Raw genomic sequence first — 27,036 nt, 5'->3', positions numbered from 1 at the left:
AACAACTACGAATACAAAATTATAAAAACTAAATAATGGTCATTTCATCTTCCATTGACAAGGATCGCGCCGGTTGCAGTTCCACTCAACGGCAGTCGGTGGTGCCTTGCATCCATGTTCCAGGAATCAAGATTTGACGAGAAGCTGCTAATAATTTTAAGGTCCATTTGACCTCTCTTCAGGTTGGGACTGGTGGCACCTTTGGGTCATTCAGACTTTGGGGGAGCTGTTAATTAGTTTTACCTTGTGTCACATCCGTTGGCAATGCCACTTTGCAACAAAAGGCTGTTACCTACAATCCGTTATGGCAGAAATATTTCAAGCAACAACGGCCGAACAATAAAAAGTTTGACTCAACCAGAGGATGCTCAACTTTCACACTAGCGTCAAACACCTTCAAATGAAGATATCCTTGGGAAAAGTGGAGAAACATCTTTTTTTCTCTGTGTTAGGCTAGGGGGGTATGAAAGCTACATATGAATATCCCGGGCGGGTCCTTTTATCGTCATGTGATTGACTGGCAACCATTCTGACTCAAGATAACCTTTGACCTGGAGAGGAAAGTGACTGGAAATGAATGAATGATAAATGAATGAAAGAATGGATGCAGTTATCCAAAAGGGATAGAAACTACATGGAATGATGACATCTTTATTTTATTTGTCTTAACCTGATGTTATATTACACAGCTGTTGTTTAAGGAACAATAATATCCAATGACACCATACATAGGTGAATGTCACAATAATGGGGAAAGTACAAAGTAAAAAAGAAGAATTCTTCCTATTTCATGAGACTCTATTCAAATGCCAAATGAGCAGGAGTGAAAAGGTGATCTGTACAAAGTAATCAACTAATTGGACTGGATACAGCTTGTTTTGGTAGATACGTAGCAAGATTAGCATGCTAATATCACACATGTAGACTGCAGAAACTTGTAAAATGTTGGTGCCAATGTGAGCTTTTGTCGAGTTGGCACCCTTATATCAACAATTTGCGTTGTTAGCATTACAGCCCTTATAGCCTTGTGTGCTGTTTTCATTGTCTCTTCGATAAAAAATAACACGGTAAATGAAGTTTCAGTTGCTCTGTTCTGCTGGGACTCATGCTATTTCAACTTTATTCCAGAAAGGAATTTGCAATCAGTCTGTCAAAATAAAAGCATATATTGCAGTGGTCTTGTCTGCTTGCTACAGGAACATGAGGTCATGCTGCAGAAAGACCATTTCCTCCTCTCATTGGATTCTGTGACATGTTGTGGTTTGGCTCTTTAAGCTTCCTGAAAGATACAGGTGGATGCTTACGCTAATTAACTGATGTTCAACAAGAGCCCCGGGGCTATTATTACCTGCTCATGGTCCATCTCGGTGTCTCCAGAAATGACAATTCTCTTCTCGATCCTGGATTCCGGAATCCCTCGATTCACCATCTGACAACAGAGAGAACAGATGAACTAAGTTGAAATTTCATCTTACAACTCTGATGGTTCTTCATGACCTTGGTAACGTGCGAGATGCTGGATGTCTCTGCCGTGAAGCTCTGGGAAGTCAGCAGCAGTCCGACAGGACGATCTGCGTCCACTCGCCTCTGAAACGTGAGCAAATTGACCCAACGTCAACCTCGCCTCCCTTCTTCTATTTACGTTTCTAGAATCACCCTGTAACTTTCACTTGTGATTTTCTAGTGTCTTTTTTCATTGACTTAGTCTGCCCGTCTAACTCGACAGACTCATTGGAATCAGTGAAGAATCAAGAACATCTTTTCTGGAACAACTGTTGCAATTGTTTTCTTAATGCCTTCCTTTTTGTCTCCCCGAATGTTTAACCAAAACAGGACAGGTGATAAAAAGTATGCTCACCCCCAGAGCTTCGAACATCAAAGTCTTCCTTGTCATGGGAACCACCTGACAAAAACACATCAACCACTTGAAGCACCAAGAACTGTTTGACTTTCAAGCCAACCTTTACTCTTCCAGTCAGTCAGCCTCAACCACTTAAGGATGGTTTACTGGGACTGCTCAAATTAAATTACTTGACTGGATGTGGTTTCACAGGGATTGGTTTTAATGGAACTGGTTTCACAGGGACATGTTTCAATGGAACTGGTTCACCGGGAGCGGTTTCGTAGGACAGGTTTCACAGGAACTGATTTCAATGCTGTTGGAACTGGTTCATACAGAAAGGTTTCACAAGGACTAGTTTCAATGCAATTGGAACTGGTTTACTGGGAGTCATTTGCTTGGACTGTTTTCAATGGAACTGGTTCACTGGGAGTGGGTTGATAGGGACTGGTTTCACAGGGAGGGGCTTCAATGGTATTGGTTCATTGGGAGTGGGTTTGATAGGGATTGGTTCCATTGGAACTGGGTCATTGGAAACGGTTTCACAAGGAATGGTTTCAGTGGCATTGCTAGGAATCTTTTATCTGGGAATGGTTTCTGTGACCATTTGTTACCTCTTGGAGACGCTCCCTTTCCTTGTCTTGGTCTTCGTGGTTGCAAAGCACAATTTCATTGGTTGAGCCAGGCAAGTCTTGGCTGGTGTGCGGCGGTAGTGAGGGGGAAGGGGATTTTTCACAAGTCCCCCATCCGTCTTCCTCCTCACCGAAATCATTTGAGTCTTCCACGTCATGGCTGTGGAGTGTTGAACTGGTAGCCACCTGAGTGGCCAGAATGAAACGGGTCCTGATGTTGGGGCTGAGGTTGGCCTCCGTTGTTGTCAGCTTGTGCTGGTCAGGTTTACAAGAAAAGCTAGCGATTTTGCTATCTGATGTAGGAGTGCCAGCTACTGGACTTGGACTTTCCCTGACCACAGTCTCCATGGCTTCTTCCACAACTGCCTGAGCCAACACGCTGACAGCATCTTGGCTAGTGTCACTATCATCATCACTAGCCTGGTAACTCAGCTTGTCTTCATCATGATCATCATCATGATCATCATCATCATCATCATCATCATCATTATCAATCATACCCTGAGGGTTAAGCCATTCAGCCTGTTTAATCATATCCCTGACTAGGGCCTTTCCGCCGTCATCAACATGAATCACTGAAGCCTCCGGCGGGGGAGGTGGGGGTTCACATGGAGGTGGTCCCATAAAACCTCCTGGTGCTACCTGACATATAGACTCCTCCTCCTGTGTCACCGCTGTGATGATGTGCATCCTCTCTGAAGTCTGAAACAAGGAAGGAGACAGACAGGCATCAGGGGTGGGCAAAGATCTGGATTCAAGTCCTGATAAATGCCAACAAACACCTTCAACAGTGTTTCGTCTCTAAACGTTTTTTGTTCTCCAGCCAACTTCAGCAAGGCGTTCAGCTCAGGACACTTTTCGTTCAACACGGGGATCGGCTGCAGACACACAAAGAGAAACATCATCATTCAGTGGAAATGCGATTAAGACATTGCAGATCAATTTATTGGAAGAATGGTGAGTAGCGCGTTATCGAGAATGGTAGGCCAAAAGCCAGTCTCCCACTGCACCCTGAGCCCTCCGGCCAAGGCCCCTCCGTACCCCGGGTTATTGATGACACTCTGGCCTTCACGGTGTCGCGTGTCCTCGACTTTCGGTCTAGGGTAAAAGCATTCCACAACCTGGTCAACTGGGATTGGTATGGGCCAGAGTAGTAGTCTTGGATTTCACCAAAACTATTCCTCGATCAGACCCTTTTGGATGACTTTTATACACCTCACCTGGGGAAGCCTGGGTAGGACGCCGGAAGACGTCTGTTGAGAGGGGCCTACTGTCGTGTACTGCTACTACTGCTTTTGAAGCCTGGTGGGCACTTCTGCGTCCTGTCACTCTCTCTCCCCACTCCTGTTTGCAGTACCTCTTTCCAATCCATCTCATCACCCCTGGTGTAAATAAGCCTACCTGTTTCCAGAAATCCTCGCCAAAATATTGCTGTTACTTCCAGTCGTATCACTGTCCCTTAGTTCACGTAAACAACTCTGTTCCTTGTTGTCTTATTAGCCCCTGTGACTCGTGCTCAGTGTTCCGCTGTGTTCCTGACCCATGCCATTTCTGCCACCAAGACAGCTGCCTGTTCTATTCACCTGCCCACACACAGCCGCCCGAAAAATCCCAGACCACAGAAATGAACTGTTCGTCATATTACATCTGCCGCAAACACACACACCTTGGAGTTGTATATCCTTCAGTTGTTTGAAGTTTGAGCCCACAGTACTGAGTATCAATAGGATGCCTGTTAATGACAAAGTAAAAAGATGGCTGGATGTATGGACCCCCAATAGTTCATTATGTCAGGCTGAAGTCATACTTACAACTCAACCGTTATAATTTATTTTGTTATCATAACTACATTTCAAGTTTTCTATACTGGGATTCCAAGCCAACTCCTACAAAGCATAGCATAGCGGCTATCAGCGGGATGGTGCTTGCACACACCTCAACTTGGGGCGACTCCCGAGGAGCACCTTCACCGCTGCAAATGTTTGGAGTTACGGCTTCTCCGTTTGACACTAGTGGAATCTGTGCCTGACTTATGAAGCTTGACAAAACCCCAGTGACGACATCATCACCTGTCGACAGAATGCCTGTCACCATTGTCACTTTCTTCATATTTGATGTTCTCATAGTATTGCAGCTTAAGTCTACTGCCACAGGTGGTATTGTAACTCTACCCCAGAGTGATGCTCTTTTTTTGTAATTGGCTATTGAAGTTCTTCCTTTACTCCCGCACAGGCACAAACACACACACAGCACAGATGTATCCAGTCAGCCTGAGCCCAGGACCATCACCTGAGCCTCATCTGCTTCCAAAGGTTCGATCATTGGCAAGTCGTCAAGTCGACGAACAAGCGACCCCGCCAGGCGCTTTTCCCACTCCGTGGGCTCCCCCGTTGGCCCCTCTCCCTCTAAGAAGGAGCGCCGCAGGTCGCTGATGACGCTCACCACCTTCTCAACTTTGACTGGAATCGACATCACTTCCTGAGGGCACAGTCCAGTGGTACAGTGAGCTGACAATTCAATGAATATAAAAAAATCCAATCTACAAAATTTTACCTGATCACTTTTTAAATCTTCCTGTTCAGACTGACAAATAAAAAAACAAGTTAGGGGTCCTTCCATCATCATCATCACCACCACCACCAACATCATCATCATCATCATCATCATCATCATCATCATCACCTCAGTGGCTGTAAGGTCTCCATCCATAGTCTCTGTCAACTCTGTCTGAGGACATAAATTAATCAACATGACCAGTTACCATGGTGACCGCTTCTTTGAAAATGGACAAATGGATGGCTGTAGATTAACATGTGCATATATGATGAGTTTAAAATTGTGTTTGTCTCTGTATACTTGAAAGTGGCGATACAAACATTTTGAAACTTGTGGTCGAGTTGTTCAGGAGTTAACGGACTCTCCGATGCCTCTGTTACTTTGGTTTGCTCCGCTTCTTGCGCCGCTTCATGCTCAATTTTGACACTATCCTGCACCGCCTCAACTAGCATAGAAGAAACAATTAGATAAATAAGATGAAGAAGATGTTCCTTTGATTCGCACTTCTACTCACTTGGTCTAAGTGCTCTCTCCTGATTGGTTCCTTCATCAGTCTGTTCATCCCTCCTTTTCTCTGGTGTTACTGTGCTGATGAGGTCACTGACAGTGATGGCTTTAGAGACCAAATATAGACCCGTGCCTGTATCTACACACACACACACGCACACACGGTTAGCTGTCCCTGCTGTATCCATAGCAACAGAATGTCAACTCATATCTCTGATCCTCCAAGAATCACTTAATCAATGGTCGGGACACATGCAAAGCAGCCAGGGCAGCAGCCAATCAGCTCCAGTTCAATCAGGCCTTAGAAGATATGCACCTGCCTTCGTTTGGCTCCATCTCAAAAGGGCAAAGAACATTTTGTCGGATGAATTCTGGCGAATTAGGGACTTCAGATCCTCGTTCACATAAATCCTGAAAAAAGGCCCTCATCAGAGCTGCAGCAAAATATTAGCTTCCTTCTTAATGTGTCGTTTACACACACCAGAAAATCTGGTATATTGTGGCAATTTTCCACACGGGTTGCCACAAGCGCATAGAGGTGTTACAACATCAGGGAGCGTTCCTTTACATGACCCCCATCAGTTACGACTCTGAGACTACCTCTGGAAGACGATGTTGGTGACATGACTTTGTCCGGCTTACATCTAACGGAACAAAGTACGGCCATATGTGTTAGCCACAAAACACCAAAGCTTGAGCAGGCAGCGTAAAAGGAGGAGGCGTGGCCACCTAAGAAGCTGACGCAGCTGGTTTTCTGCAGCCAGTCAGAAGCTTAATGAGGAAACACATTTTAACTGTGGCCAATCACAGCCCATTACTGATGCTTGATTGACAGATTCCTTTCTACCTGTTTGTCTGCTTCCAGTAATGGCTGGAGAGCCATTGAGGGAGGAGGTAGGGCTGTCACTTGGAGCTGAGGACCAATGAAATCTCTGGTCACTGACATGGATCAAACAAAAGCTGTGTTGCAAAAAACTGGACCAGCAAACATGGAGTCATGAACGAGATCCCCAAATGCTCCCGAGTTACGATACGATGTTGATATTTTATCCACACCTGGATCAAAAAGCCTTCATTCTGGACTACAGGAGCCATACCTCCATCCAGGCTGCGACTCAGCAGGTTCCTTTTGCTGATGCATCGCGGGAAATGGGGTGCAGGTCTGGAAATCTGAGCACTCGCTCTGCGGGTTTGAATTTGAGTGCGACCGCTGTAGCGGAACTTGGAACCAAGAGAGAGAAAACGTTTGGGAGGTTCTTCTGGAGAAATAAGTCTGACGGAGAAGGCAGATGTAAGGAACGAGTGACATTCCCGACCGTAGACATCGATCCACACACCAAGACTTTACTTACCTGAAGAAGCAGTGATGCTCCACACACACTTTCCACAGTCTCTTGGCTGCCCTGTGGTTAAGCAGCTTGAAAGCAATCGTCGATTCAAACTGTTCAAACTGGATACAAACGAGCACATCATCCTACAGTTCAATTTTTCCCTTCTTCATAGGACTTCACCTCTCCAGGTCGGATCTTGATATAGAAGTTGTTCCTTTTGTAGGAGATCTTCAGGATCTTTGGCCATGAAAACCTGTTGATCCTCAGTCGGTCCCTGTAGACCAGCAGACCGCTATTGCACACGCCCAACATGATGGCCACTCCCTCTGAGTCCTACACACACACAGAATGCCGTTGTCAAATGGGGCTCGTCCTTTTGATGGGCGCAAGCCTCTAAACATCAAATAAAGCAAATCAAAGCAGACATACGTGACAGACGAGCAGCACACCATCTTACCTCGGAGAGACCTGAAGACAAGCAAGCAAAGCGGCTTCCTACCATCTAGTCCAAAGTTCAAAGCAAACAAACAGACAGGACAAATAAAAACCGTATTCACCGAGAGGCACAATAGAAATATCAGCTAGGCTGGAAACATTTACCTTTTATGGGCAAAAACAAAAAAGTCTTGACAGGAGTTCATAGGCTCACTTGCTCACACGCATACACTGCTGTTGTATGCATTAGATATGTGTTTGTACGCACACAATAAAAAGACAACAAAAATCATTTTGTGGGGAAACAAAACCACTTGAGACTCATCTCAAATCATGACTATCCTAAAACTCTGGACAGTTTGCAGGAATCAGATCTGTCTGACAAATTGTCAACTAATTGTAATTCATACAGTATCTAAATGGATGGAAATATGACACAACTAAGGAGGTCAACGTTAAAAGTGTTAATTCATGATTAACCGCAAAACAGTTAGCATATTAATGATGCATTAACTCAGATTAAGCACATCATTTATTTGACCTCTGGAAACTCTGAAATGCAGTGCAGGTTGTTGTAAGGTCAGTGATCAGGTCAAATCTTAAGGCCAGTTCAAAAATGAGTAGGGGGACTCCCTCCAGCGTCCTTGGCAGTAAATTTTGCTTCAAAAGTCACTCCCAAAACTACGCCAAATTGGTATCATGTGCCCCGCTTATCTTAACTGAGTTTAAAATACCATCCCAAAAGCAAAATATGGTATTATGTGTGGGATATTTCTTTGTTATCAGCTCTGAGGTGCGTCCAAAAAAAAGAAGATTCATCCAGACAAACATTTTGTGTGCAAAATTCAATCCACAGCGACACGTAGTGAAACAGGTTAGAGCGTTGGGCTCCCAGTTCTGGGGACCGTGGTTCGAATCCCAGCCTCGCCTGTGTGGACTTTGCATTGTTCTCCCCGTGCACGCGTGGTTTTTCTCCAGGAACTCCGGTTTCCTCCCATATTCCCAAAACATGCAATGATTAGAGACTCTAAAATTGATTGTGAGTGCAACTATTGTCTGTCTCCCTGAGTCCTGCAAATCACTGGAAACCAGTTGATTGTGTACACTGCCTCCCGCCCTTTGAAAGCTGGAATAGGCTCCAGCACTCCCGCGACCCTCGTGAGGACAAGCGCCTCAGAAAAATGAATGAGTGAATGAATGAATGAACGCAATGCAGTGAAGCAAGACACAAAACCAAACTTTTTTGGGCATCAGTCAATGTAGTTTGTTTGCTTTGCACTGACCAATTGAATCAGATATGAATAGAAAAATGAGTGGGATAAGCGCACACACACAATCATACGCGCGCACACGCACACGCACACACACACAAAGCATCGACCACAAGCAAGAATTGGGTCATGTATTGGTGATTAATTAGGGAACGGGATTTGTTCATGCCAGGCTTCTCTCTTCTCTCGGGCCATTTTGTTAGGAACACCAGTCTGTCTTGTCCATATGTCAAGATAGAGTTCAGAATTATGAAGAATGATGAACATGAGTAGCTTTGCCAGACAATACAAAAATCAATTACCACAAAGGATATTTGTCACACTAAAATACGGGTGTGTGCAGATTACCCTTGCGTGATGAAGGTCAACTCCATACATGGAAAGTTTCTTGACGTTTTCCAGGAAAAGCATCTCGGCTTCAGCTGGAGTCATTCCTCTAAAGGCAATCACAAATGTTGAATGAAGCTTGGAGGAGTTGCCAAACATCACTACGTTGTCATTGAAATGAGTTCACAGAAGATCAGTCTGCTTTCACAAAGGTGGACGTCAACCTGTAGGTTTTGTGAAGATCCGCTATCTTCTCCTCCATTTGCTTGCTTTGGTTTGGAGCCAAGGAAAGTTCACTCACATAGTCGGAGCCGTATTCATCTGAAGGAGGGAGAGAATGAAGGATGGCCTGAAGAAGATAGGATGAAGGACAGTGCAAGTGGTGGGCGGGAGTGCGTCAGGAACAAAGTATTACCTGCGTCGTAGTCTCCCAGCTCTGACTGAACGGTGTAGGAGCCGAGGACGACGTGAGTCGCGAAGGAACATGGAAGTCGACCCGAAGCCACGTCCTCTCTGAGCTGCAGACAAAGAAAGTACCTGCGCGAAAAAAATAAACACAATTACATCCTTGACTCACGCGTTCTTACACTTATGAGCCATCGCTCAATCAATTTTTCCATTTGTTGCTCGCGACCTACGAGCCGACCCGATATCACCTCCGCTCAACTTAGACCAATGCACAAATACCACAATGTGTACACTTCATAATACCAGTTATTTTGATATCTTATTCCCATTTTATTCAACTCAAGGCAATTTTTCTTCATGACAATCTGGTTAGCACCATTTTATTTCATTTCAATGAGGAAATTCACGTCAACAGATCCAACTCCTAAGTCAAGACAGAACCCTGACTCACGAGTCAGCTGACGTTCGATTGAAAGCTCAACCGACCTACCTGGTGATATCCTCAGAGAGCTGGGCGGGGTTGGGGGGGTAAAATTTGACATTGAAGGAGAAGTTCCAGGGTACACCTGCAAGAACAAACATGAGCACGCATGCACACACAGACACGCACACCTACTGGTCACCTCTTAAGGTTGTACAACAGTCCATTTTCACAAGTGCCAATAAAACAACTCGGACTTGTACTACAAAATAAAGATTGTTGGCAGCAAGTCATGCGCCGCCCACCGGAGACTTACTGACCTCTGACCTGTTTCTTCATCTCTTTCCCAGGATCCAACCAGTTCTAGGAGACATGGTTCAGAGGTGACTGGGGGCAACTGGGGGCAACGGGCGGGCTGCAAAAAGAGGCGCAGAGGGCATACCTTGTTGTTGTCTGCGTCTCGGAAGGACAGGGCAAAGTAGTCTCGCTCCAGCAGGTTGATGTGCTCGCACACTTTGTCCAGCAGCTGAAGACCGCGAGCGCGTTTCTGCACGCACAGCAACAGCGCACCCTGTCAGGCGAGCTCCACACGCACGACTACAAGCGGGCTCCTGCCGAGGGCATTCTGCATTGTCAGGATGGGGGTGTGAACTTCAATACCCCCCACTGAGTCTTCCCGCCTTGTGTTGACAGTAACGCTGGTGTGTTTTTTGATACGTCGTACGTGCGCACAGATGCAGCTTTGATGGCTTGTATATGGAGGGGGCAAATGCCAAATCTTGCTACAGCTCTGTTTTCTCCCGGAGTTCTTAATGGAGCCGTAAGCAGACCCTTCTCTGCTTTGTTTTGGTACGCTACAAACGTCCTTGACAACAGAGCTAAGAATGACAACAAAAGTAGTCCAGATAAAAGTAGCATTCACACCAAAACCAAGACGTCGACTCTGGACTGGACCTGAAGTTCCAAATCAAAAAAACAACTTCCAATGTATTTTACTGTCAACCTGTGTTGCTCACTAAAATCGCACACAGCTTGCCACTTTTGAAAAGCGCTCAGCTGCTGTTGGCTTCCCACCACCGATCAGACGCCATTTGTTTTCCTCTCTGACAAAAGACAAAAGGGACACCGCAAAGCTAAGCTATTGACGTGTGCGGGCGCACTATGATTTCATGCTAATGACCCGTTTGGTCCGGCGTGAACCTGTTGACAAATGTGCGGTCACGCTATGGCACACTAGTGACGCGTGTGCGGCCAGACGATGATGTCGCACTGTTGATGATGCGGCCGTGGCGTGCGGGTGCTGCTCTTACCTCCATCGTGCAGCTGAAGACAGACCCATCCAGGAGGGTGACTTTGGTCTGCATGGTCCGAAAGCTCAGTGACCTTCTGACGGGGGATGGAGCGACCGGACCGCTAGACAACAGGTGCCCGCTCTGCTCGTCGGCCAATGAGCGAAGCGGGTTCCGGGATGCTCGCCCCTCCCCTAACTGGTGGGGAGTGACGTCACATTTCTCTTCTGCTCTGATGATGACTCACTCGGTTTCCTTACCTGCACGGGGGTGGAGTGTGCCCCTACTTCTGGGAGAGACTCCGCCTTCTGCGCCTCCTGAACCTCGGTTGTCATGCTGACGGTGCTGGATCAATGACAACAAAGTCATTTTACGCTTTGGTTCTGCTGGTGAGCGACAGTGAAAGTCAAGTCCAATACGGCTGCTGCTCACTCATCATGCTCACGTACTGCTCATCAAAACAAATGAGGTCAGATGAGCTCCTATAAGATGAGAGAATCAACTATGAAAAAATAGAAAGAGAGATTTGTTTTGTGAACGCCAATCTTTTGACCCCGCCAGCTGGCATGTGAGGGTTGCCATGGCAACGCTTGAGCCATAGACCAAGAAAAAGAGATTAAGAGAATGTGGTCTGTTTTTCAGTTGGACAATGTGGGTCAGTGTTTGTGTTTGTGCGTCCGTGTGAGCCGGGGGGCAGCGGGCGGACGGACGCGGATCAGGGCGTTAGGTCTTATGTAAATGTGTACATGGGTGTGTATTTACTGCATTCTTCTGGATTGAGATGTACGTTGTTCATGTTATCTGCCGGAGCGATCCTCACAGCTTGGGGGTTAGCCATGTGTTACTGAAGCTGGTTATAAGCTGGTAGTATGATAGTATCGGTAGCTTCTGGGCTAGCAGCTCATTCATTTGTGCAATTAGCTTCTTCAGCCTGGAAGCGTGAATCATGTCGGACTCTGGTGCTGTGCAGCTCTTCATCTCAGACACTCTTGCTTGGATGTGTGCCACAGTTCAAACTACGGGTTCTTGTTCTGGGAGATTTCTGTGCGCTCCTCAAGTCTGCCAGCTATTGGGCGATGATAATGTGTGACGCCTCCATCTCCCTGATAATGTTCCAGTATTGCTCTGTCTCAGCCTTGAACGAACTCTTTCAGTCACGGTACCTTGACACAGAGTATAACTTAGCTGGGTTGTTGAAGGAAAAATGTTCATTCTCCTGGCCTCTCCGTCTCTCGTATACCTTTTCTGGCGAGTAGCTAAGGGAGCAAATCTTTGCTTGGCAGCTTCGAGTGCGTTGGCTGTGGACGTCTCGTTGCATTTCTTGGGGTCGCCCTTAGCCAATTTCTGATCACAGTGTTCTGATTCCTCAAAACCTGCCCCCGGACCTCGTTGACCCGCACTGGTATGACTGTCATCATGTGTACCACGTATGGCATGTTACCATCGTGCAGAGAGAGAGAGCGCAAAAGTTGTAAATCAATCCTAGACATTTAGATGATTTTTTTTAGGTGAAAGTTGGGGAAGTTAGGTCTATAAATTATATAAATGACACATTGTCTAGATGCAACTTTATATTGCTAAGAATATCATGAAATCCACTTTCGCGTTGCAGCTGTCCAAATTCAATCAACTTCGTACTACATCTTTTTTTGCAAATGATTGATCGATGTTGTGTTGAAAATGACTCGCTCCCTGACGATGTAATTTGTCCAATTCTAGAGGTGTATATATTATGTCCTATTTTATAAAATGTGTTTACTCTTCCAAAGCATATTCAATTTGTACATTAAATAAAGTAGGTTTGTATTAAGCTCAGTTGAAAAACTTGAGTTGAAAACGCACAGATCAGCCTTATTATCCTTGATGAAAGTCCTCTTTCTTTATTTTCCAACTGGCTTTGAATGCAAATGATGGCAAGAAGTCCTTCATGCTTTCATCCTGCAGCAGGAAGGAAACACCCCAGCCGGCTAGCTTAGACCGGCACGGCACGGTACTGCAACGCTGGCGTACAGCTGCCGCATGAGGAGGCAATCGGGGGGCGGGGGGAATCTAATAATCCGGTGTTTAGCTATACAATAGTCGGAGTCTTCAACATGCAAAATCATTCATCAGTAGAAATTGCCAATATATGTCCACCCCTACTTACCTGCCTGCTTGCGTCCGAGGCGTTCTTCCTCGTCGCCGTTACGTTTTTTTTTTTTTTTTTTTTTTTACAATGTAATTTCTCTGGCGCAGTGACGTCATGCGCACGGGGTAGGCGGGGGTGGCTCTCATGGGCTTTCTTGAGTCGTTTGTCCCAAATGAAAATATATACCCAGTATATATTTCAGCGATCGACTCAAAACATTTTAGACTGTTAGTGAGTAATAAAAGAATGAATACATAGTAAAAAGTGAATTGTGACTGCAGTCACATCGACGCCTCACCAATGATGTTGATTATTTGGGCGGAACAGTGAGGCCGCTGCAGAGGGTCTGCCTCACAGTTCTGAGGACCAGAGATCAAACTTTGGCCCCGCCTGTGTGGAGTTTGCAACACCCCGTTGTCACGTCACGTCGTAGTATATCAGAATCCGCTTTACTGGCCAAGTGAGTAACAAGACACAAGGAATTTGTCTTTGGTAGTCGGTGCTGCCCTGGTATGACATTCAGAACAAAGAAAAAACAAACAAGAACAAATAACAAGACAGATTCAGTTACAGATGTGCAAGATGTGGTCTTCTTCATTTAGAACAATTAAGAGCGCATCACATTATGTGCAGCTTATACGGAGTGCCTTTACCCGTTTGGAGTTCCCGTTATAGACCAGTGCACAAAGGAGTCACTTTCAACTGCAGACTCCTTGAAGTCTTGACACCCTTTGCACAACGGTCATTGCACTGGGCCATCGCTCAAATGGGCATTCTGATTGCTCCAAATGCTAGAATAACAAAATACTTTTCTTCCCTGTCAATTGACTGCTGTTGTATGTGGTACTTGGGCCAGCTCCAACCACTGAAGACAAATTCCTTTGTGATGTTTACATACCTGACCAATAAAGCTGATTTTGATTCTTAGCTGTGTGATTAATGACAGTACTGTGGGATCAAAAGTCAGCATTTTTTTTATAAAGTTGGAATGTTAACAAAACTTTGAATGTTTCAATGGGGAAAGTGAACCAAACCGTCATTTAGTTTTTATCAGTCCTGTCACTTGGTGTCTGATGACTGACAGGTGGCCAACTTAACCTCACACTGCGTTGAGTTCTTTTATGTGTTTAGCAGTTCTGTGCTGCTGTGTGTGTGTGTGTGTGTATATATATATATATATATATATATATATATATATTTTTTTTTTTATTTCTTTTTCGTCTCTACACAACCCATGTAACAGACGCGCTGACGTAAGGACGCGGCCAAATTGCCACGAACAGGGTGAAAAACGGAACCACAAACACACGGAGCCCGGTCTCCCGCAAGTCCGCGCACTCCAGCATCGCGCATGCGCGATGAATCGCCGCTGCCTGAGAGCAAAGCGCGGCCTCGATCGACACGGTGCGCGGCCTCGACGACGTCCACAACAACATCAACAACAAGAGGAAAACCGGCCGGTGCCAGTCTCGCTGCCGGCCGGTCCTCCGGTGAGCGAAGGGAGCCGAACATCCCACTGACGACACCCGCGGCCGGGCGGCGGTGAGGTAAGAGCCCGCCCGCCTGGCCGCCTGCGCGTTCTCGATCCGCTCATGGCCGCCTGCTCGCTCGCTCATGGCCGCTCGTCCTCGTCCTCGCTCGTCCTCGTCCCGTTCGTGCTTGCGACCGCAGACGGCCGCGCGCAGACGGACGCCCGCAAACCAAGTGATCGACGAGCGGGCCGACACTTGGCGGAAATCGCCATCTTGTGTCTCGAGCCAGCAGGCCGACGAGCACGCCAAACGCACTGGCCCCGCAGCCCAACTCAACACTTGTGATCCGGCCCGTTCGTGGAGTTAGCTTGATGGCGGCTTCGCGTTAGCTTTCGAAGAGCTCCGCGACGAGCTGGGCCCCCCGAACCTCAGTTCGTTGTTCGTGCGATGTCACCCGAACGCTGCCGCCAACACTCGACGAATCTTGTTCCTAACTTGGTCGGGTTCGTGACCCACTTTGGAGTTTAGCCGCTCCATGCTAATCGTTAGCTCTTTGACAAACGTTCGCCTGTGACGTCACGAGTAAACGCACTCAGGCTCCCAGGCGCGTGCCCGCGATTCAAAAGGGTTCGTACTTCGAACGAACGACCTCGAGCTTGTTAACACTGGATTCCGTCTACCTTCTTTTATTTGTACGCTATTAGTTCGTATTTTAGTCAACTTGGCTACATTAATACACTCGTACTGGTCAGGCCGGACAGGCAAAATAGATGTGACGCTCACATTCACACCTGCAGAAAATTTAAAGTCTCAAAGAAATGTAACTTGCATGCTTTTAGAATGTGGGAGTACCTGGAGAAAATCCACACGAGAACCAGGAGAACATGCAAACTTTATAAAGGAAGGCCAGAGTCCGGAATCCAACCCCGACGTTCAACCTCTATGCTTATATGAATGCAGTAGCACTATGGAAGGAACCAATTCATCTGTTTTTAGTCAATTCAAATGAGTGACACCTCAGCAATAATATTTTTTCTTCCTTTTTGCACTTTTAATCATGTAATAATACCTTCTGTAAAGCCTTGACAAGTGGCGTTTACTTTAGCTATCTTCACACTGCAAATCAATTCAGATTTTTTTTTTCCCCTCTGTGACTCGTATCATATTTTTTATTTTCATGTCAACGTGAGCAGTGCAATTACGATTTTTTTTTTTCTCCCAAATGCAACTGAGGCATCTTTCGAATATGCATATAAATCTGTGCAGTATGGATGTTCAGGCTGCGCTCATTCGACCTGCGTGTCATCCAAATGTCGCGAGCGTTTCAAAAAAATGGACACGCGTGACAAGCAGTGGTGGACAAAGCAGATGCTTTGCAACTGATGATTATCTGGGCGACATCTCAGTTGAAGCCCCAAATCCTTGAAATTGCCACAAACATGTGGAGAGAAGGTTCTACACGTGGGGCCCTATTGAAGAAGAATCATCATCTTGAGTGTCATGAACTTGCATGTGTGCACGTGAAATTTGATCTCTGCATTCTACCCAGCACTGAACACACACACTTGTTAGTGGAACACACTGGAGCAGGAGGCAGCTTAAGCGCCCGGCGTACCCGTGTCTTTCTCAAGGACACCACAGCCGTGACTCCAGTCGCGGTCTTGAAACGTGGTCCCCCGCGGTGGCAGGTGATGATCTTAACCAGGAGTGCTCAATGCGTCGAAGGGGGTAGTAGTAGATCACATGACCGTGTTACACCACCCAAAAAAAAAAAAAAAATGTCAGCCTATCGTCTTATCTATGTGGCTCGATCGAAACGTAGAAGTCGGCCTATAATCCTCACTTGGAAATGTTGTCACTTGACTGACGGTCAATTTGAGCGGTCAGACCTTTTCTGCACATGTGCACACAAGTGCGTATCCTGGCAAGCTAGCGATTTAGCCTCCAAATGAGAGTGAAGAGTGTGTGTGATGCACTCGTGGTTCAGATGGCCGAGACAGTGAAGTTTGTGGATGAGGAGCACAAGAACGTCTTCTTGAAGTTGCTGAACGAGCAGCGTCTGGAGGGTGAACACTGCGACATCGCCGTGGTGGTTGAAGACGTCAAGTTTCGCGCTCACCGCTGCGTCCTGGCGGCCTGCTCCAACTACTTTAAGAAACTCTTCAAAAAACACGAGGTAGACACACAACAGGCCCCGTGGCCCGCGTGCAACGGTCCTCAGTGTGATTTGTGCGTCCAGGTGGACAACTCGTCTGTGATCGAAATCGACTTCATCCGCTCCGACATCTTTGAAGAAGTGTTGAACTACATGTATACGGCCAAGATCTCCATCAAGAAACGAGACATCAACCTGATGATGTCGTCGGGACAAATCCTGGGCATCCGCTTCCTTGACAAACTCTGCTCGCAGGTACGAACTTGTGCGCGCCTCAGTAAGTTTGGAGTTGGGATCGAGCTTTGCCAGGATCCACTTGGCCTCTGGAAGCGGCATTTCCTCCGTTGTCTGCCGTCAGCCACTTGGCATCTTTTAATTCTCTTTTCAGAGTGGGCAATGAAACTTGTCGCACGAGGGCGAATGGGAGGGATTTGTCATTCATGAACTGTTCTGTGAGGTGCTTTGTGTTGCTTTTGTCGTATGACCGGTGGTGTTCAGAACCAGCATTTGGCGGTTGATTGCACACTGAAATCAGAAAAGTGGACCAGGCTTTATTTGAGAGTAGTTCACGCCGACTGGGACGAGTCAAAGAGCTCTCTCTCTTTTTCTCTTCCCGCAGAAACGAGACGATGCGCCATCCGAAGAGAAAGACAAGTTTCCTTTTGACATTGTAAAGATGGCGCTGCCACCTGAGGCGCAGCTGGTCGCCGAGGCCGAGGTTAACGCTCGATTCTGCTCAACGCTTGATTTTGTTCTACGGTTTTGTCAAGCGTCTTTTTCAACGGGACCTACAGTAACTAAGCTAGGAGTTCCTGATAAAGTTTTTGTGCCTTGCCTTCTGGTTTCTGCTGTTTTAACGGCACACGCGCATGTGTGTGCATGTGCAGGTGCTCGGGGAGCACGAGGACGCTCCCACGCCAGATGACCTTGTCGGTGCCTCGGCCAATCAGGAGCTTGACAAATCTCCGAATGCGGCGCTACGTGTGCAGGAAGCCATTTTGAAGGAACTTGCCAATGAGCATGTCCACAAGGTACCAGAACCTGCTCACTGGTTTTCCTGTGACATCACAGGCCTCCGGACACGCCGCTCGCTACCATTTGGGAGTTTGACACAATAGTGAATAATTGTGCGGTGTTTGGCAGCAAAAATATCGCCGGTTAACTGGCCAAAATTTTAGTGCAAAAATTTTTCAAGGAAAATGCTTTGGGTTCCATTACAAGAAGAAGGAAAGCCAAATTCACTAGATAAGATTTTTGTTTTTGCAATGAACGGAGCGTCTCCTTTAGCCACAGCACAGCCCGACACTTTGGAAGTCAAATAGAATCGTGTCAACGGTCGCCCCGGTTCCTAACCTTGAAACCTTGAATACTGCATACATACATGAATTATCTCCAGAATTCATTAGCCAATGCATCAGTCATCATGCTAACTAGGCCCGAATTCTAAGCACGCCTATGACAAGACTCTGTTTGCCAGCGGTGGCGTCGAACAACCGTCCTTTTGCCATACAAAAGCGAGAGTCTGTGGAAGTCACAGCTGGGTGTTGTGGTCTCGTGTGGCCTCCAGGTGGCGTGCTATGACCAAGACGTGGTGACAGACATGGAGACGGAGCCGAAAGAACTCGGGGCGGAACACCACGGCACCCAGACGCTGACGTTCGCAGACAGCATGGGCGAGGTCAAAGACGAGCAGCCGCCCGCGTGGGCCGCCGCTGCCGCCGCCGACATGAAGTTTGAATATCTCCTCTACGGGCACCGAGAACAGCTGGCGTGCCACGTGTGTGCCAAGACCTTCCTGGACGAGTCCAGACTCAGGTACAGGATGTCGCGGCCGACCTCCCCGGTTAACCTTCACGCTCGACGTGTACGTGTGTCTAGGAAACACGAGAAGCTTCATTCGGCCGAGCGTCCGTTCGCGTGCGAAATCTGCGCCAAAGCTTTCACCACCCACGCCCACCTCAAAGGTAGAAGCCGTCGCTTAGCAGAACTGCCGGCTGGGGGGGGGTCTAAAGGATTTGACTCGGTCCTGGCCTGTCTCTCCCAGAACACCTGAAGATCCACACTGGCTTCAAGCCGTACAGATGTCACGTCTGCGGGAAGTCCTTCATTCGGGCTCCGGACTTGAAGAAACACGAGCGGGTCCACAGCAACGAGCGACCGTTCGCCTGTCAGATGTGCGACAAGGTGGGTTAGGGAAAAGCTCCAGCCGTCTGTCATTCTTCTGTGCGTCTCACCCATCCGTCTGTGGTTTTGGTTGCAGGCCTTCAAGCACAAGTCACACCTGAAAGATCATGAGAGGCGACACCGGGGAGAAAAACCCTTTGTGTGTGCGTCGTGCACGAAGGCCTTCGCCAAGGTGCTCACATCGCATGAATTAGACACACAATCCCAAAACATTTGGCCCGTTGAAAGAATCACCTTTGTCATATTTTTAGTTTAAAGTGGGCTTAGGTAGTGATGTCCACATAAAGTGTTTTTTTTTTTTTTTTTGTGTGTCAATTGGTCACAGTTTTGTGACACTACGCAAAGTTAAGACTTTTAATGAAGCGTGGACTGTCCTGACAACAGATTTCAGCCATTGCAGGGCTGGTCCTGAACCGGATCTACGTGACAGTAATGACTTTCAGGAAGTGAAGGGAAAGTTTGCTTTCCTTGACATTTGTTATTTAGGTCAACTAAATCTACTGGTGTTTTTGTTGACTCTAATCTTTTGGTTTTTCGTCATCGAGAACAACGAGAATTCAAGTGACAAATGACACCCGTTATGTCATCTAGTTTTTAACGGGAACCGCGGAAGGGTAAAGGCACTCTGTACAAGCGTAAGCCAATGCGGGACGTTGACACCCTCTTTTCTCTACCCTGTTCTACATGAAGAAAACTTTACATCTCGCACATCTGTGACTCTTCTAAGGAATAGTTTCCACCAACAGAAATGTCTCTCGTTCTTTGTTCTGAATGTCGTACCCGGGCAGCACCGACTGCCGGAGAAAAATTCCTTGTGTGTGTTTACACGCTTGGGCAATAAAGCTGATTCTGATTTTCACTTAAACTTTGTGACTTTTGTTTGTTTGCAGGCATCTGATCTAAAGCGTCACGAGAACAACATGCACAGCGAGAGGAAGTTGACAAATCCTCTGCAGAGCGATACGGAGGCTCTGCAGGCGGCCGCCATGGCTGCCGAAGAGTCGCACATGGACAACATGAGCTGCTCCTAACAGGGAACATTTGTACACAAATGTTTGATTCCATTTCAAATAAAACATTTTGTTCAGTTTCATGAGCACAAACTTGAGGTCGCTTGGCTCCCGCTCCCTTCTGATGTGTGGACGTCACTTTCGGCAGGGATGAGAATTTTCCGTGGAAATTTGAGGCATAAAAAAAGAGAATTTGCAGTTATTGATTTCAAAGAAGGTGGCACGGTGGAACAATTGTAAAGTGTTGGCCTCACAGTTCTGAGGACTTTCTCCGGTTTCCCAAAACATATGTTCATTGGAGACTTAAATTGCTCACAGGTGTGATTGTGAGTGCAACTGTCGTCTGTCTCCGTGTGCTCTGCGATTGGCTGGCAACCAGTTCAGAGCGTACCCCGCGTCCTGCTCGATGACGGGCGGGATGGACTCCGGCACTCCTGTGACCCTCGTGAGGATAAGCGGCTCAGAAAATGGATGGATGAAAAAAAAAAAAAACACTGAAACTTACAGGAAAAAAAACTCTGAAAGAAAATGTGTAAAAAGTTGAGTTATAGAAATAAAACTGAGCCTTTGAGGAAAAACAACAGGGAGTAGAGTAGGATGAACGGTTCCATAGCGAGCCTGAACTTCTAGCATAGTTTAGCTAGGATAGGATAGCCTCGCCTGCTGTTCTGATGATGCTGCTTCTCCTTTCACAATGGACGACAAAACATATGTATGCATTTTTTTTCCATAGCTGTATTTTCATTCATTCGACATCCGATCCGTTCTGCTTGTCCTCAATCGGGTCACGGCCGTGACTGTCAGTCAATATTCATAACTTGTGCACAATGCTTGAATAAGTCCCAAATTCATTTAATGCATGGTGACTTATACGTCAAAATAACCGTTTTAACAGCTTGCATACAAGAACGATTCCCCCCCCACGCAGTTAATTATTGTACTTACTGTTTTGAGCCAGCCAGTCTTGTCTGCCTGTCCGTCTGTCCTGCAGTCAGTCTGCCTGCACGGATCATGCGCAGTCGGCATCTCGAGCAGCGTTTCCGTGTTGTTTGTGTCTGACGGCTGTCGGTGTGGAGGTGGCGGATTTTGGTCCACGGTAGGTTTTTTTGTGTCCCTTTGAAACCGCCCCCCTGGCTCGCTCCAGCTCCCTCGAGCGGGTCTCCGCAGTCTCCGGGAGCGGCGCAGGACTTTGTGGAGCGGATCAGCGCCACTTTCGTGGCGTGTACTCCTGAAACCGTCTGACTAAACTTCGGCAAGGTAGCGAGGATGTAGCCCGCATTACCGGTCAGCCTTTCGCATTAAAGACCGATTAGTGAAAATCTGGGCGATTGACGATAGGTTTGGATCAATAATTCGATCTAACCTTGACAAACGGGAATTACTGTTCGTGGTTGCTTTCCCACTTTCAGCCGTAACCCTAAAAATATTGATTTCACCAATATAATTACGTAAATACCGTATCAGTGATGTGCCTTAACACGTTACCATTGTAGCGAACGATTTTTGGTGGGTCAGTAAGGGATTTTATTTCAGATGCAAATCTGCTGGACGTGAAGGTGGGATTTTGAGGGCGTTAAGTGACGTGCCCCACCCGCGTGGTCACATTCTTAAACGCCGCTGAAAAGTCAACAACTTGATGAGAGGACGTTGATGTGAATTTCCTCTCCGAATGGAAGCACTTTACTGCCGTGACGGAGAAACTGAAGTGAAACAATATGAAATTCACTTCAGGATTACTTGTAAAATCGTACTTTCACTTTAGAAATTCACCTAAGTACACCATTGCATTGATTGTGTCACATTGAAAAACAAAACCCTAATCCCGGGTGTGTGTGTGTTTCTTTGTTTGTACGTGTGTGCGCCAAAGAAAATGAAGAATAAGCATAGCAGTGCTCCAGGTGACATATACACACACACACACACACACTTTTAATCTGTAATTTGTGCTAACCTTTCGTGTGTGCGTGCGTATGTTTATGTTTAGTGAGCGTGAGGAGACGTTTGTGGTCATGGCAACACTATCTGAACCAGCAAAATGCTGATGCTGCTCCTCTGGAGCTCTTTACACAGGTAATAAAAACCCCACACAAAGACAACGAGACCGGTGTCAGCTGTCCGTCTTTGTGTCAGTTTCAGGCGTTTCCTCCAAAAAGAAGCACTTTTAAAGTTGGAATGAAGTTGGAGGGAATTGACCCGCTGCATCCTTCCATGTTCTGTGTGATGACTGTTGTCGAGGTAACAGACTCGCACACGCAGCGCGCCGAAACACGATTCGAACGCGCAGGGGCGCTGTGACGCTTTAAAAAGCAGAAAGTGTTTTCGTGCTTTTTCTGGAATCGGCTGAAATGAATGTGTTGCGACGGCTCTGACAGGTGATTGGCTGCCGGCTGCGCGTACACTTTGACGGCTACTCAGAGTGCTATGACTTCTGGGTAAACGGCAACTCACCTGACATCAGACCGGCGGGCTGGTGTCGCAGCAACAAACGCAGGCTTCAACCGCCCAGAGGTGACGGATTAAGTTCCTCCCTAACTTGTAACATCTGTGCCATTCCTGCCGGTCACGTGACCTTTCTTAAATTGTTTCTCTCTCTCTCAAGGTTACAGTGAGAGCGATTTTGATTGGTCGCTGTATCTGCAGTCTACTGGAGCTCAGGCCGCACCCCCGAGCCTCTTCACCTGTCGCACGGCCGTCAGTACACGGTTCCCTGTCCTCTCTCCCGTCTGTCCATCTGCCCGTCTGCCTGTTCACCTCACTTCTCTACTGCCAGTCATGCGACTTCCACGTGGGCATGAAGATGGAGGCGGTGGATAAAAAAAATCCAGCCCTCGTCTGTGTGGCGTCGGTCGCCGATGTCGTGGACGATCGCGTCCTCGTTCATTTCGACAACTGGGACAACTCTTACGACTACTGGTGAGATCCCTGTCAGGAGGGAGCGCTGCCATCGGTCATCTTTTGATCGATGACACAATTGACTCCTCAGGTGCGAGAGCAGCAGTCCTTTGATTCGTCCCGTCGGCTGGTGTCAAGAAAACGGACGAGCTCTGACGGCGCCGCACGGTACGCTGCGTCATTCAAATCAATCGACACGTTGATCGATTGTCATTAATCTGGTCTTCAGCTCACCCCGACCCCGAGAACTTCACCTGGGAGGAATACCTGCGAGAAACGGCTTTAGACGCCGCTCCCAGATCAGCTTTTACCACGGTAAGGAAAGCGGGGAGAGACAAGCAAGTCGAGGAGAAGACGAGGACTCTGCGGCCGGTCAGTTAACCGGAACGACGACTTGGGTGTCCCATCAGAGAGCGCCGCACGGTTTTCAGATCAACCAAAGACTGGAGGCGGTCGATAAGAGGAACCCCATGCTGATTCGTGTTGCCACAGTAACAGCCACAGAAGACTACAGAGTCAAGGTACCGGCACCCGACCGAGCGTAGGTCCGACCCGATGACCGAATTGGCTCGTGCGCCCGCGTGTAGGTTCACTACGACGGCTGGTCTCATCAGCTTGACGTGTGGTGTGACAATGACCTCGCTGACCTCCATCCAGTGGGCTGGTGTCAACGCACAGGTCATCCGCTGGAGGTGCCGCCGGGTCAGTTCCGCCTCCTTCATCCAGTCCACAGTCAAGCTGTTTGGTGTACTTCAACCTTGCCAACCTCCGTCAATGCTTGTTTGTTTGCGTGTGTAGAGCGGTCCACGTCCCTCTCCCACTCTCAGGGGGTGTGTCCTACACCGGGCTGCCGAGGAGTGGGACACATCAAAGGACCAAAATACACGGGACACCACAGGTAGACTTTTGCTCTCTCTTTGAGCTTTTACCCACACGGTCACCCTGTTGGGAATGACTCCCTACACGCTGTAAAATGTTGCCCGTTTTGTCGCCATGTCATAGCGTGTAGTCGACAGTGAGGTTGAGTCAGTGATTTCGAACAGCCACCATGTCCCGTTTTTGACACGCTGTCTCGCTCTGTTTGTTCTCCAGCGCCTTCGGATGTCCATACTCGGATATTAATATTCGTAAGGAGTTGCTGCTTCCCGATAGGCTCGGAGGAGTGACCATACATCACCCTGGCAACCGGTCACAAGGGTAACTAGAAGTGTCGTTTGGCTGCATTCCCACAGCCATCAGGGAGTGTATATAATACCGTGTGTCCGGCAGAAGGGGTGCTGAGGTGAAGACAGCCTGTGGAGAGACTCTCCTGTCTCCTACGGTGAAAAGAAGAAGAATAAGCGACAGGTCAGACAATTGTTATTTGGGTTAGGTCGGCTCCGTAGTGAGTTTAGGTCCAGCGGGCCCCGATAGAGGTCTGCGTTCTATCGAGTCACATTCTGGTTGCTGGGACAAAGTCTGTGTGGCAGTGGACCAAAAAAAGGTCTTGCAAATTTGACACGTCACAGAAAAGTCTTGCCAGCAAGCCCGACAATGAACAAATGGACCAAAATTCCACAAAGTATGTGAAATCAGGCTAAAAACAGTCCAAAATTGATTTCAGCTTCCAAACACTGTGGACGAGTCATCCAACGCCACAGCCTCTGACATCGCGCAGCTGGTTTTCGGCTCCGTCGCCACAAAAAAATGGACATGAAGAGTGGGGTTGAACTTTAAGACTTATGACTCCACCACTAGGTTACCCAGGAAGACCAAATTGCTGCCAGCGAAACACGAAGAGGAGGAGTTTAACATTCAAGGTTGTGGTCCAGGTACAGTAGGACATCATATCATGGAACATCATCACATAATGTCACCAATATTTATGGCACCATCGACCAAACTGTATGTCACCATCACACAATGTGATGAAACAGAATGACAGCATCACATCCCGTGACAACTGTATGACATCATGTCGTGATGAAACGCAATGACATCGTGTCAGATGACAAAGCTGCATAACCTCACCACATATGGACAAAACAATCTGACGTCATCACGCGAGAGCTGTCTTGTGACCCTCGTGGGTGGCGTGTTCTCGTCCCAGAGGTCCTCCATCAGTCGGTCTTCCTGTCTGCCGTGTCGTCACCGCCCACCTGTTGGGATCAACACCGCAAGCTGCTGCCAGGAGTCACCAAAGTTCACTCCAATGCCGTCCGCCACTGGAGCGTGCAGCAGGTCTGGCCATTTTTTAATGAATATTAGTCCGTTGAGAGGTTTCCGCGTGCGTTTGTGTGACCTCTGAGTGTGTGTGTTTTCAGGTGTGTGCGTTTGTTGAATCACTTCCTGGCTGCGGGGACTTGGCCAAACAATTCAGTGACGAGGTGAGAAGACAACCAATCGGTGCCTTAGCTCACGTTCAAGGTTGCTGTGATCTGATTGGCCTCCGACTCTGTCCAGCAAATAGACGGGCGAGCCTTCCTTCTGCTCACTCAACGAGACATCATCACAATTATGTCAATCAAACTCGGTCCCGCCCTCAAAATTTACAATTCTATCTTGATGTTTAAACACGATGAATGCAAATCACGTGATGAAGACACGAACCAGTTGCGTCACATGAACAAAGAACAAGCACTAGACCTGGACGGGACTCAATCGCCTGACAAAGAAAAGAAATTACGTGAAGCTCACAAGAACCAATCAGGTGATTGGGAGAAGAGCCACACACAAGAAAAGGACAAGAACCAAGCGAGTCATAAAGATATTGATCAAAAACATGAAGTTGATTATAACCAATCAGGTGATGACGACAAGGCTCAAAAATTCCAAATTGAAGAGCACCGATCGCAAGATGAGAATCAATCACATGATGTGGATAAGAACCAATCAGGTCACGAAGATACTGATGAGAAATCTGAAGTTGACAAGAGCCAATCAGAAGGTGAACTAAAGAACATATCACATGAAATGGGCAGGAATCAATCAGACCATGGCGACGGGGTTCAAAAATGAGAAATTAGAAGGTGTCTATGAGATGATGATTGTGAAAATCAATCACGTATGGACAGAAACCAATCAGGTCACGAAGGTATTGATCAAAAAGTTGACAAGAAGCAATCACGCATTACGTAGACAGGAACCAGTCAAGTGATGAGGACAAGAAGCAACCACCCGACGACGAGAACCAATCGGGTAACGAAGAACCACCGAGTTGACAAGGACGTTGTTGAGTTTCCTCCTCGTGTCACGGTAATCGTTGACGTTTCCATGAAACTGAAACTTCGGAAGTCATGTCAGTGGTTGATTTATTGTACAAAGTTGTTTCGGGTGTTCCTGTCCTCTTCCCCAGTCAGCTGGGATAAGCTCAGGCTCCCCCACGACTAGCGCTATCGCAATTCAATGAATAGAACGCTAGCTGTCGTGGAATACACTCAAACTGGGGAGGACAAACTGCTGTCCAATCCTCACCCATAAAAGACATTCCCGCCTCGTGTTTAGCGAGTATTAGCTTGCGAAGTGGTAAAAATGATCAGGTTTAGCACATGCGAGCATGTAGCAAAGCACATTAACCTCAGCGGCTGGCTGAGGTTATTGTTTGTCATTGGAATGTTCATTAGCTGTGTTTCGATGTCATCACAGATATTTTTGCCCTGTAGTACACTCCAGAGGTTTTTATTTTTCACACTCTTTGGTGGTATATCTAGAGCTCTATATTTCTGTCTTGGAGAGCCTTCACTCAGGGAGACCAAGTGACCTATAATGTTTCACTTGCTGCATTCAAAATCCCATTCAGTGAATAACTGAAATCGGTTGTCTTAATACGCATTTCATGATCTCTTTGAACTGTTCTTACGTCGTGACCTCACTGTTAGCACAGCTATGTTAGCATGCCACTTTGTACGCAGCTGTGGAAACTCCTCAGGTTCCCATGGGTATAACGGCTATCCAAATACTTTAATCATTCGTTTCCTGTTAGCGAGCTAGTCACCCATCAGTGATTTACATAGCTGCAGATGCTAGCTCCTGCTATATGTGCTACCTATGCCAGATAAGTGTGAGAGCGGTAACACTGAACTGTCGGTCCTGTTGGGAACGACTTAAGGACTCTCCAGGACCAGCTTCATGACTTACTAGGAACAAGCGGGTATACTCGGAAACAATTTCTGGACGAACTGGGAACAAGCAGATATAAT

At 47.2% G+C, this 27,036-nt stretch overlaps 3 protein-coding genes across 24 annotated transcripts; 2 read left to right on the top strand and 1 right to left on the bottom strand.

The window, feature by feature from the left end:
- Positions 1–635: 635 nt before the first annotated feature.
- LOC133492751 (protein 4.1-like) lies at positions 636–21,036 on the bottom strand. Of its 18 annotated transcripts, none has more exons than XM_061805367.1 (27): positions 13,164–14,277; positions 12,258–12,425; positions 11,278–12,180; positions 11,039–11,215; positions 10,171–10,275; positions 10,049–10,091; positions 9,798–9,873; positions 9,315–9,436; positions 9,124–9,220; positions 8,921–9,008; positions 7,324–7,368; positions 7,047–7,199; positions 6,888–6,985; positions 6,633–6,808; positions 6,383–6,474; positions 5,856–5,946; positions 5,543–5,674; positions 5,349–5,473; positions 5,155–5,199; positions 5,026–5,055; positions 4,762–4,950; positions 3,255–3,350; positions 2,455–3,174; positions 1,859–1,903; positions 1,498–1,587; positions 1,349–1,429; positions 636–1,279 (listed from the first exon to the last, which is right to left on the bottom strand). In XM_061805367.1, the coding sequence occupies exons 3-27, from the start codon at positions 11,350–11,352 to the stop codon at positions 1,271–1,273; spliced, it is 3,000 nt and encodes a 999-aa protein (XP_061661351.1). In that variant the 5' UTR covers positions 11,353–12,180; positions 12,258–12,425; positions 13,164–14,277; the 3' UTR covers positions 636–1,270. The 18 variants fall into 18 exon arrangements, with proteins under 18 accessions (XP_061661351.1, XP_061661356.1, XP_061661354.1 ...); XM_061805372.1 differs by having other exon boundaries at positions 11,278–12,425; positions 13,164–13,370; positions 13,444–14,277; XM_061805370.1 differs by having other exon boundaries at positions 11,278–12,425; positions 13,164–13,652; positions 13,799–14,277.
- zbtb14 (zinc finger and BTB domain containing 14) lies at positions 14,393–20,064 on the top strand. 2 transcript variants are annotated; one of them, XM_061805389.1, is made up of 10 exons: positions 14,393–14,692; positions 16,605–16,793; positions 16,857–17,027; positions 17,392–17,565; positions 17,660–17,803; positions 18,340–18,587; positions 18,651–18,736; positions 18,817–18,956; positions 19,033–19,128; positions 19,847–20,064. In XM_061805389.1, the coding sequence occupies exons 2-10, from the start codon at positions 16,605–16,607 to the stop codon at positions 19,985–19,987; spliced, it is 1,389 nt and encodes a 462-aa protein (XP_061661373.1). In that variant the 5' UTR covers positions 14,393–14,692; the 3' UTR covers positions 19,988–20,064. The 2 variants fall into 2 exon arrangements, with proteins under 2 accessions (XP_061661373.1, XP_061661375.1); XM_061805391.1 differs by having other exon boundaries at positions 14,395–14,692; positions 17,392–17,490.
- Positions 20,183–26,117, top strand: LOC133492752 (lethal(3)malignant brain tumor-like protein 4). 4 transcript variants are annotated; one of them, XM_061805386.1, is made up of 18 exons: positions 20,183–20,678; positions 21,834–21,864; positions 21,951–22,036; positions 22,097–22,201; positions 22,339–22,474; positions 22,566–22,657; positions 22,737–22,879; positions 22,950–23,026; positions 23,088–23,173; positions 23,269–23,379; positions 23,446–23,560; positions 23,657–23,756; positions 23,951–24,055; positions 24,131–24,205; positions 24,596–24,669; positions 24,948–25,078; positions 25,162–25,224; positions 25,301–26,117. In XM_061805386.1, exons 1-18 carry the CDS (start codon positions 20,661–20,663, stop codon positions 25,853–25,855), a joined length of 2,103 nt encoding a protein of 700 aa, XP_061661370.1. In that variant the 5' UTR covers positions 20,183–20,660; the 3' UTR covers positions 25,856–26,117. The 4 variants fall into 4 exon arrangements, with proteins under 4 accessions (XP_061661370.1, XP_061661369.1, XP_061661371.1 ...); XM_061805385.1 differs by having other exon boundaries at positions 24,128–24,205; XM_061805387.1 differs by lacking the exon at positions 20,183–20,678 and adding an exon at positions 20,940–21,062 and having other exon boundaries at positions 24,128–24,205.
- The last annotated feature ends 919 nt before the right edge of the window (positions 26,118–27,036 follow it).

This window comes from Syngnathoides biaculeatus, chromosome 19 (genome assembly GCF_019802595.1).
Source record: "Syngnathoides biaculeatus isolate LvHL_M chromosome 19, ASM1980259v1, whole genome shotgun sequence".
Classification (NCBI taxonomy): domain Eukaryota; kingdom Metazoa; phylum Chordata; class Actinopteri; order Syngnathiformes; family Syngnathidae; genus Syngnathoides; species Syngnathoides biaculeatus.
The sequence above is the reverse complement of the archived record's forward strand: the minus strand, read 5'-3'. Positions and strand labels throughout refer to the sequence as shown.